The 11857-nt window shown below is 37.8% G+C and overlaps 1 protein-coding gene across 1 annotated transcript in view; it reads left to right on the top strand.

Moving 5' to 3' along the window:
* Positions 1-283: 283 nt before the first annotated feature.
* The window catches only part of LOC104471291 (fibroblast growth factor 10-like), a 58494-nt gene continuing 46920 nt past the window's right edge, over positions 284-11857 (top strand). Inside the window, exon 1 of the mRNA XM_010086579.1 lies at positions 284-323. Within this exon, the coding sequence (XP_010084881.1) occupies positions 284-323 (40 nt within the window). The remainder of the gene's footprint in view (positions 324-11857) is intronic.

The raw sequence follows: 11857 nt of genomic DNA, 5'->3' as shown, positions 1-11857 counted from the left end.
CTTTTAAGGCAACTGTTAATAGTGCTATGAAGCACGCAGACTTCGGGGGTGGATCTTAGTAGCTGAAGAACAGTAACACAATATGTGATGGTTAGTTGGCAGCATCTAAACTGCAGTCTGTGGAGGAAGTAATGCCTGAGCAAGAATTGCAGGATCGGGCCATTGTTTAGGTACATGTTTAGGGAGTGGAGTCTGTGTCATTGAGCCTGGACATTAGTGGGAAGAATTGCTGGAGATTCCTGCGGGCTTGGGACCAAGCAGTGCTATTCAAAACCTACGGTAGATGGCGGCACAGCCACTGTCTGGTATCACCTCTGCCCGAAGTAAGTGGACAAGAAGGAGCTGGATCCACAGCTGCATGAGCTAATTTAGCTCAAGCAAAGCTAAAAGGGCTTGCGCCAGCTCAGAGGCTATTAATTGGCCTTCTGAGCATTCACAGTGGGTTAATCCAAACAGTGCAAAGGCACTGCAGTTGCAGGGTAAAAGAATTCACTGAGGGAGCTAGCATGAAATAATTAGCTACTTCTCAGAGGCTAACCTATTCCAGGCTTTTTCCCCCGAGTATGCAATTATCTTTTATGCATAGCTTTAGGGTCTGCTGAAGTCCCTGACAGTCTTTGGTTTTGCTTTAGTTAGTGTGGGATCAGATTAGTGAAATAGTGACTAATAGCAAGAAAGTTCTGAGCCTCATTCTGTAGTCCAAAAGATTGTAAAAAACTCGTCTAATTACTAGAAATGCTGAACATTACTGCTGAGGGTTTTAAGTGTGTGTATATATACACATGACATATAAATACAGATTTGTACTATATATTGGGTTATATACATAAAAATAGCATCAAATGTGTTTTGGTTAAGTATACTCTGGTTTTTGATTATACCCCTGGTGTAAAAAAAATCATAAAGCTTGATCGGTACCTTAACCTCAGCTGTAAAGCTCAAACTAGATTAGAATACTTGGTAAAATATTTCTTTTGCTACTGAACATTTTTTAAGCCAGCTGTTTGGGGTTATTGACTCCTCATGAGCCTGTGTTTGTAAATTAATGTGAGAACTTTTCTCAGTTTTTCTGAAGACTGATTAGTAGGTGTATGTGTTTTGTTGTTTTACTCTCTATAGAGACCTGGTTTATTTTTTCACATATCAAAAAGACTTAAAATGTGAAATAATACCATTTTAGTGAAGTAATTTGAAACATAGGGTCCATAATATGAAATGTATACGTTCTTATGGAGATGATTTCTCACTTTAAGTCTTTTTTTTTTTTTCTCTCTCCTCTGCAGAACTCAGTTACATAATTTATAACCAGCAGTATACAACCTGAGGCACTTAGGATTTATGACTGTGGAAAGAATTGTACTATTTAATGTCTACATGACACTCTCGTTTTTTTCCTGCCTTGTAGACCCTCCATGCTGATACTGTAGGCCTGTCATAAATCTGTTCAAAATATACAGTTGTAAGAAGTCTTTTTGTCTTCATAAATCTAACTTATAGCCACTTGCAAAAAAGGAAGAGTTAGGGGCAATTGGAAGTTTGTTCTTAAAACCCCAGAAGAAAGAAACCAAGGGGTATACAGACTTATAAATGCTGTGCTGCTGCTTTAATGGGAGGGTTCTCAGGTAGTGACTCAGTCAAAGCTTCCCTTGAAGATGGTGTTACTTGAGTGAGCACTATAGAATGTACTTACGCGTCTGAAACATCTTGGATGCATTCACTTGCAGGATAAGATCCTCTGTTTTGAAATAAGGCGTTTTAAGATGACTTTCAGATGTCCTTGAGCTGTATGTGTGAATAGGGGCCTTCTCACTTCAAATGGGAGTCAGATCAGATCCTGAAATAGAGGAGTTTTCATTTATTCCACATAGCCTTTCATTTTGGAAAAGGAAAAAACCCTTCTATGAGCAAATCTTGGTAACCTGTGTGTCTTAAGTTAAAGATAGCAGGTACCTGTATGAACATGGGGAAACACGTTCTCTCATGGTGGATTCCTGACTTTTCCTCTGAGCAAGTAATATAGTTGCACAAGGAAAATAGGAAAATAATAAAAATATTCTAAATAGGAAAAAAAATGTTTGTAAACAATATTGTATTTCTATTCTTAAGCTTAGCGTTTGGGTTGATAGATACAGTGTCAGGAAAGCAGAGAACTTATTCAGTCAACCTGGGATTTGTTATAATGCTCCCTTCATGACCTGTTTTTATTTGCTTGTTTTCTCAGTTTTCTGAAAAGCCTTCTGAATCGAGTCCTTACAGTCCCTTCTTCCGCAAAATGGCACTGAGTTGAAAATTCAGTTTGCACATTTTGAACACTTGATACCATTGCTTGCAGTCGCCATAAGACACTGAACTACCTTATCCTAATAATCTGGGCTTTATCATTTAGTGACCTCTTTGGCACTTTGAACAGCACAAATAGTTTGAATGTTCATCAGCATAAACAACCAATGTTAGCTTGATGAGACTGCATGGAAAAGTAACCTTTGCTTGCTTTGAGCTATGAAAACCAAATTATCAGATCAGAAATGGAGGGTGCATTTAGTTAATGTTACCACACGTTTGCCAGTCAGTAGGTATACTAGTACTGCTAGTCTAACTGTATGTACTTATCAAACAAAACTTTCTTCGTTTGCTTTGAAAACTTATTTTGATTCAATATTTTAATATCTTGCAGCCTTTCATTTCTCAGGTGCTTTGAACACAGAAAAGTAGCCAATGGCACTTGCCACCATTAGTTGTCTTAACTAGAAAGATCCTTTCCTCTCTGTATTAATTGCTTCAGTTTCTAGTGCCAATTTGCTGCAAAACATCTCTGTTAGTTACAACATAATAAAAAGGAGACAGGAAACACTGTTACATGAGGTTTTGAAAAGTCAGCCTAGGAAAACTCTCTGTGTTTATGAAGAAAATTAAAATGTGCAAGGGTAGGAGTGAGGGGAAGTGGCTTAATCTTTAATCACTGAATGGATATTAAAACTGAATTCATTAGCTGAGTGGATTATTAAAACTGGTTATGCTACTTCATGAGTACAGAGCAACAAATGGAAGTTGCAGCGGAAAGAAGTGGTTATAAGTGAGCCAGGTCACATGCTAAATAATGGCTTTAAAGACACTCTTTGCTTTTAAATTAGGTCACTTGTGTTCTTTCTTTGAACATTCAGTTCTAATTGCAACAGTAAATCAAAGAATACACTCAAAGTAGATTCCCATGTAAGGTGGACAACTGGACAGTGCCTTTTTACTGCTACTAACACGTGCATTCAATTACTGGGTTGATATACTCACGGTGTCAGCTGTAAAGCATTCCCTTATTTTATAGTTAGCCTAAAGAATTATTAGCCTGTCCCCTTTCACATTTACCTCTAAATAATCTGTCAGTAGTGTATATCTTCCGCAGTTAAAGAGGAATTTTCACACACATCGAAGCTGACTTTAAAGAAAAAGGAAATGTTGAAACTACACCAATAAGTTTCATTCCTTTTCTCCCTCTCCCCTTTTATAATTCCTGGTGTTGTGCAAGAGAGGAAAAGGCTACAGATACTAGAAACATGAATGTTCATGAATTTTATATAAAAACAAAGATAGATCTTTCATAAACTTTGATTTAGTAAAGCAATATAATGCCTATTCCTTTCATGGTGGAAAACATATGTGAAGGACAATAAATTTAGTTGGTTTTTGCAGTTCCTGACATTTCCTACATGGGGAGCAGAAGTGAAAATGGAGGCCCTGAGGAGTCCAGTTGCTCTTCTTCTTCTGCCACCGATATTAGAGATTCAAACATTGCATAGAAATAAAGGAAATATAAGTTTTCTTTCAGGTTCCCGATACACATCTGTGCAGCTGTAGTCAGTGTGTGTGGGAGTTGGGGAGGGAACGACGAAGCATTTTGGAAGCATTCAGGATGTTGTTTAATTGGAATGAAGGCATGTTGCTAAGTGGAGGCTGAGTATAAATCAATGATATTGTGCCCGCATTAGAGGAAGGGGATGGGAAGTGTGACGAGTGCCAGAGCAACCCTAGGGAGGATGACAGGAAAGAAATAGGGGCAGCATGTGTCATGAGTGGGAGAGAAGTGGGGAGAGGGGGAATGTGGCTTACTCTTTTTGGCAGCTGTGAACCATCAGTGATGTTGAATTGTCCTGTCTTATCTCACTACATCATCAGATTGCTCACAGCCTGAACATGTGAAGCCATTAAGGTGCCTGTTGAATTTGTCTAAAAGTGTGTAATCGGTGTCAGGATATAAACTCTTCCCACTCCCAGTTTCGTTGTGTCTTCTCTGGCCCTATTCTATAGATACTAGATGCTATTTAGTATATGCTCTGGGATTCTCTTCTTCACATTACCATCCTCAAGAGGATTAATAACCTGCTTTCTTCCTAACATCAAAGTCAGTATGGACTACTTGCAAGGAGAAAGATGGGGTAACTTGTCCTTGGAAGTAATAAGCTATTTAAAGCAGCCACAAGCAAACCTGTGTTAAAGAAGAAAAAAGCTGGGGTTTTGTTTGGCTGGATTTTCTTAAATTTTTCACTATGGTAGTACTATCCACTATGTGTGTTAAGAGAAGCGTACACCTGAAGGACATCAAGATATCCTAAACTTCTATGTGTTTTAATCTTTTGAGGGTGGAATAGGGTATTTTTATGTCTGATATGTCTAGTATTATCAAGTATGTCATATTTTGTAAGCTTATCTTTAAAGTTTGAAGTAGTTACGTAGTCACAAGTTCATATATTTTGTAACGGTTACTACAGTGAGCAAGAGAATATATGCTCTAGAATAGGATACAGGATGACTGTGTTTAATATAAAGTGGATTTTATAAGACTGCAGTTTTAGTGCCACTTTTTCATACCTTTTTATGTCATTTTAGGGGATGTTAAAGCTCTGGATGTTTACTGAAAACAGTCTTTTGATGTCAACAGAGCAAACTTTGATCTTTGTGTATTTCCTAGATACTTATTTTTCCCCTATTGTTTTCCTGGAGGTAAATATTCAAAGTGTAAACCATGTCATTCTGGAAGTACCTCTCTCATCTGCATGAAGTATCTTAGTACCTGTGGCACCTGTCCCCTGGAGGCAAGGAAGCTAATGAAAACCTTTCCCTGAACTGTAACCTTAGCTGACTTCACTGTGTCCTTCTCCCCTGTCTTGGAGGAAGCAGAGCCGTGCGTGTGGCCCATGTTCTCATAACAGGACGCCCTTCCTTTGTCAAAACACCGGTGGTAATAGCTGCAATACAGAAATTCTGTGCTCACTGAGGATCTGTACCTGCAAAACTAATAGCAACATGAAAAGAAGCAGCAGCTGGAGTCTAGAGCTAGCTGCGTGACCTGAGCTGTGGCCATGTTCTGTTACTCTGCTTCAAGGTCTAGGCCTGGTTGCTCTGTGGGTTCTTCAGATGCTGAAAGATAGCCTTCTTCTGTAAAAGACATGTGTGGTTTTGGTGCTACCCTTACCAGGTAGCTGGGTCAGCAGTAGGTAATTTGGCCAAAGGGCTGGACTAAGGGACCATCGTATGTAAACTGGAGCAGAATGTTAGTTTGAGCTGAGTTTCATTGTGTATTCTGAGGTACAACCAAACATCGAAAACATTGCAAGCTCTTTACCTGGGTCTGACAGAAGTAGCTTGGAAAGTGAGTGGCATGTAAGAAATGGAAGGAAACTATAAATGTTTCAGCTTCTTACAGGTGAAGGTGCTGGGTGAAGGCACATCCTATGCAGGTATGCCAAATATTACAAACAGTAACATTTACTGTCATGTCTGTTAGCTTTTATTCAGAGACCAGCGTCACCTCTGCTTCCAAACACCCAAAAGCACATAGAAGCAATGACTCTTTTCTTAGGGCAATCCATAGTTTAAACAAGTTAAGCAGCTAAAACAAAATTTGCAAAGGTTAGCATGAGGAGGTGCAAATTATGGCCTTTCTGAGGCCCAGAAATTGCTTCAATTCAAGCAGTTTTACTGCTTCCCTTGGGTTTTGCTTTCTGGGCAGCTTTAGTCCTAGTCTAGAGAGGATGGAGGGACATACTGAGATCGTGCAGACTGGCAATTCTATCCATTGTGACGATGATGATGCTTCCTATTGCAAACATACAGTGGGAGATACTGCAGGGGATGGAAAAGGGAACAATACTAACAAAAATATCTGCTTGAAGTACTATCTAGAGAAAAGGACCATTTCTCTAAGAGCTTCCCATGCCTGAATTACCTGTGGAGTGGTAATTGGAACCCAGTCTCTACATCCCATGGCGCTCAGATTATGTAACAGCTGTATATTGCTTACTTATTTCTTGGTACTTCCTTTTCTCATATGGCATAAACCAGTAAGAACAGTTACTGACAATTGCTTCAAAGCTGATGATAATTTGTGTGTTAAGGAGCTACAAGACTGAGGCCACGGACTTTGCTAGAAATGTTTTAAAATCACTGTATGGAAGACATAGAAAGATTACTATTAGTAAATGCCATGTGTAAAATACCACTTTGGCTTGAATGAGGAAACGCAAGTCAATTGGATGGCATACCTCACAGAACAGCGGCTGCATCAAGGTTGCAACAAAATTGGTTGGGAAAGAAAAGCCAACACCAACTTTCTTTGTAGAAGAGTTTGTGTGTGTTTTTTTTTAACTTTAGAAAGATTCTTAATGGCCACAATGGATTTTTTTTTTTTTTTAATCAAAACAAGACTGAAATGCATAAGGCTTGGAATAATGATGTAGGATTGTGGGAAACTAAAGTCTCATGTACTTCACAATGTGCTGTGGAGATACCCTGGGCATAAAGGGAGTTGGGGGACTCTTCTGTGTGACCATCAGGTCAAGCCACACAGAGGCAGAATCTGCTTAAAGGGAGAGGGAGGAAGACTGAACAATCTGGCACAAGGATAGTTTGCGTGAACTAAACATTTGAGTATAGAGAGTGCCATAAAGTGTTAGGTACTATGAAATATCTGGTCTTATATATGTTTGTTATCCATTGCACCGCCGAATTTATAAATGTATTTGACTCTAATCTTTCTTTGGCTCTTTGCTGCCTATAAAATGAGGATAGTAATACTTCCTACATGAGCAAGGGTGCTATGAAAACAAATTATTTGTGAAACACACCAGTAACACAGCGATGAGTGCCAGGAAAAAAAAGTCCACCCAGAGGGTAATCATTCTCTTTTTACAGAAAGGTTTGGATATAAGGAATAGCAAGGGCAGTTTTGTCCTCTTAGAGAACAGGAAAGAGTAGGCTGCTCCTTAACTCTAGCAGACTTAAGTGTTTGTCTCTTGACTAGAAATAACATTCCCCAGAAAAAAAATATTCTATAACCTCTCTTGCAAACGCTCTTTCAAGATTACACGACAAATTTGTTGCATAGCTTAATACAAAAGTTAATGGCAAAATAGTTCCTGACCAAACAGCCGGGGTGTAAGCGCAAATTGGATCTGTCCTTCTGTCAAGCTAAGCTCTAGATAGGGTTGTGCTGCATGAACACCGTAGTCACAAGCACTGTTAAAATTTATTTTGCTTTAAAGATTTGAACATTAGGGTATTTCTGCTCAAGGATGTGTATAATTTCCATTATTAAATATTTAAAATATATTTGTGATTTCACTGTCTTCTCTTTACTGTCAGCTATATCAATCAATGAAATTTGAGCATGATCTCCAACTAATATTTATTGCATTTGGCCCTGTTATATATTTTTGGGACTGCCTTAATTTCCCTGAAATGCTGTCTGTGTGTTGCAGTTAAGCTACTGTAATTATTTGTTTGGGTTTTATTTCTTTTCCTGACCTTTTTTTTTTTTTAATTCTTGATACTTCCCCTTTAGTGGCACAGACATTGTTTCAGTTTAATTTATTACAGTTACTTTTACATGTCACAACTTCTGTTTGAAATGACAGCCATCCAAGTTAAAGTCTTTTCAACTTTAGTGAAAACACATATAATGAGGCTGACACTTGCCTCATGTGGTATTAATCTGGCCTCTTGGTCATTTCTTCTGTGTCTCCTGCTGCAGCCTGCTCTCAAAAAGACATATTTGCAGCTGGGGAGTACATAAGATTAACTTCCGCCTCTCTGTGGCTTCTTGCCTCAGACCACACACCAAATAATTCCTCAAAGCATTATCCAGATTTGCTCAAAATTCACCATGCTTGCTTTATTCCTTCAGTTCTGCCACACATGCATTGTGGACTCTGCTGCAGCTGATTTTGCTTATGAAACAGGAAACATTTTGCAAAGATGAGGATTTGGAGACAAACACTATATTGTAAAATATCTATAATAATTGTTCTGTGGAACTTTTTGGTTTTACTGATTTTATAAATGTACACAATAAACCATAAAGGTCAACAAGATGTAACCTTTTTGTTTTCAACTGTACTCCAGGCATTTCAAAGACTGATGCAGCTTTTCAGTACAGACTGAATTATTGTAACTCCTGGGTCCAAAATGAAATTAAAAAAAAAAAAAAACCACAAAAATAAAAAACCAAAACAAAAAAAAAAACCCACAGTGTTTATATTCAGGAAGATCTGAATTCATTATTAAATTCAATAATGCCACAAAAAAAATTGCCACTGTGCAGATGAAGGAAGTGTTAGTCAGCTCTCTTATCCAGGGACCTCCAAACCTTAATTACAGTTCAAAATCCTTAAAAAGGGAGCCACAGATGTAAGGGTACAAGTACCTATGCTCACACACCAGTGCAGACTGAAGAAGTATCTGCAATGATAAGCAGGAAAACCAGTACATAAAAACATCTAACTATTTTCTGTTGCCTTGTGCTTAATACAAGAAGTTATAGCTGAGGTTGACAGACACTTATTATGTCCATAATGGGGATAGGAACATAATTTTGGTGTTTGAGTAAACTTCTGCCTGGCATTTTCAAATTTTCGTATTGTTAGGTTTTCAACTAAATATTTTTTCATGGTAGTTTCAGAATCTTTCTGCTTTTCACAGTAGCCAGTCATATGTATATATAAAGCTCTTTGTTTATAGATGTGTTTTGTGTACCAAACTATGGAAGTTCAACATGCAAAAAACCTGTTATGCACTCATAGACATACTGATAAAGCAAGGATAGATGGCATGATGATGCATATAGGACCATAGCATATGCTTTACCTAGCAAAGGATGACACATACTAGAGACTTCTAGATATCTAATAATAATTTCAGAGGTTAGTCAGTTAAAGAACTTATCTCATTCTCCTGTTCCAGTAAATACCTTGCTAATGAATCCTAGTTAACATGACCACATGAACTTGTAGCAGAGTTTTTTGCTGTTGCTTTTTTTTTTTTTTCATTCCTTATCCAAATGGTAGATTTGTCTTCTGATTTTGAAGGAGAGCTGATACTCACAAGTCATATGTTACAAGCCACTGAAAGTGTCAAAATGCGATGGCAGGCCCTTGGTGGCTTGTTAATCTCTCCAATTTTTCCTCCTCCTTTTTTAAAGGAAACAGACTAATTCAATTAAATATAATGAGAGCCATGTTTGCCATAGCCTGTTTCTTAAACAGTGTCAGCCCAAGTAAGTTCTGTCTTATTTCTTCACCTCCTTTTCTTGGCTCCAACAATTAAACACAAAGCTGAAAAATACAGGGTTTTATGGCAGAGCTATTTCATATGTCAAATGAGAAACGGAGGCTGCTGTTTTCATAACAGAAAAATATACAAGTGTTCGTGGAGGGAAGATTTTGTTTCCCATTGTGCCCCCTCTTCTAAATTATCATCAGCAACACGCAAAAGATAAACCTCCATGTTAAATAGGGAAACCAGATATATGTTTAACCTCTTGCCCTCATTTTTCTAATTGGCCTCCATCAGGGATAAAAAGTTAAAATATCTCTAAACAAAAATAACTGATATGGTAAGGTGAACTTTTCAACTGGATAAGAGCTCTTTAGAAAAAGATGATATTACAGAATCCTAGGTTAGGCCAACAGATTGTTTTACTGTAGTAATACATCTATACTTGGAGCAGTAACTCCATGTTTACTTTTGATAAGTAGTGGCAGAAAGTTTCTTGACTTGTAGCAAAAGTGAAAGTAACAAGTAGTTAAAGTTCTCACATGTTAAAGAAAAGCTAGAAATATCATGCTACAGATCTTAGCTTTGCTATTCAGCGTTAGACTTTTTAATCTCTGCAAACATTAGCTAACCAAATATTGAAATGTGGTCATGTTATTTTCGCCTTCTTCAGAGACAGAGATTGAGGCAGAGTGTTTAAAGACCAGGGTTTTCTCTCTTTTGTCTTTATTCAAGCTTATTCCACCACAAATCCCTGGACTGATGATTCTACTCTGTTCCTTTATTTTGTATTCACAATATAAAGGATGATATTCATGTTCCTGCTAAAAGTGGTAATTGAAGGGTAAAGTGTAATAGTGTTTATTTTTTGTAGCAGAGTATCTCTTCAACATAGATGTATATGTATGACAGATTAAATGAGAACTTTAACACTAGTTAAAGATACAGAAAGTAGAAGAAATGTCTACAGAAGTGATTGAAAAGAGACAACAAGCAATTCTCTCTAAAGGCAGAGGTACTGGAAAGCGTCTTTGCTTGGTGAAAATGCTCATCAGCCAGTAGGGTCAAGAAAACTGGCAAGGTTTGAAAATGAATTGTTCTTAATGAGCAAAGCTAGGAGTTGCTGGTAACCCATAAGTTATCTTTTGGAAGAGTTTGGGAAGCGAGTTTGTTTTATCATGAAAGATTAATGTTTTAAGTGCTGTTAATGTATTCACTATAGATGCCAGCTGGAGGGAGTCTGTCCTTTTGGAAGTACACAGTCTGAAAACCAGCAGATTTTGCATAGGGATTCTAAATTCACAATTTTAATTGCTTCGTTCTCATATTGTTAAGCTTTTATGGATGAGTTAGTGTTTAGGAGAGATTTAACTGAAGAAAAGGTATTCACCCAGGAACAAAAGATAATTGCCTACAGAAAGGCAGAAGAAAGAGGTCTCACACTAAAAAAATGAAGAGACTATTGCAATCAGGGAATCACTACCAGAAGTGAGTGAGCAGAGGAGAAGCCCTCCATCAACTTGTTAAATACAAGATTTCAGCCATCCTGGCAGATACTATCTAAAGCAGGTGTACACTGGAGTGTTTGGAGAGCAGCTACGGTCCATCTGGGGAAATCTATGTGACATAAAGACTGGCTGTTACAGTTTTGTGGTTTTTTTCCCTTTAGTCATGATTCATAACAGGGATGCCGGATGTTTGAGAAGTGAAAAAAAGTAAAGGGAGTGTTAAAAGGAGTGAGTTTTGATATAAAATCACCAAAATCATTTAGACTTTGAACAGAGAGGATGGAATTTTGACCCTGTACATAAGTGTAGCAGTCAGGATCTCAGTTATGCTTATACCATTCCTTGTATTTCTCTGAAAATGGCAATGCAAAGTAGTCAATGTATTCACACCATAATTTCAATTTCTATCAAGAGTATCACTTCAGCACCTTATAAAACTAATAATAATGCCACTTAGAACCTAGTTCATGAGAAAATACCAGTTGATTTTATGGGTTGTGCCAATCCAGGAAAAAGTTGCAGATGTCAGTGTTACAGGAGGCTGAAATACCAAAGGAAAAGGTCAGTTGTGGAACAAAGAGGAAAAGGAAATTAAAAAAAGAATTATTTGTGCTGCAAGCTGCAGTGGGGAGGCAGGAGCACTCTAAATTCAGACAATAAGCTCCTCAACTTTTGTGCCCTGCAGCTACCTTAGAAACTCTGTCTTCTCCTTATCTGCATAGATTTCAAAGGTAAAATAATAGTATTGGAACCATACCTATGTGACAGCTTCAGCAGTTTCTGTGGAACAAGCATTCTAAGCACAATAT

The sequence above is a fragment of the Pterocles gutturalis genome, unplaced genomic scaffold, assembly GCF_000699245.1.
Source record: "Pterocles gutturalis isolate BGI_N339 unplaced genomic scaffold, ASM69924v1 scaffold9121, whole genome shotgun sequence".
NCBI classification, from domain to species: Eukaryota; Metazoa; Chordata; class Aves; order Pterocliformes; family Pteroclidae; genus Pterocles; species Pterocles gutturalis.
This window is presented reverse-complemented; position numbering and strand designations above follow the sequence as displayed.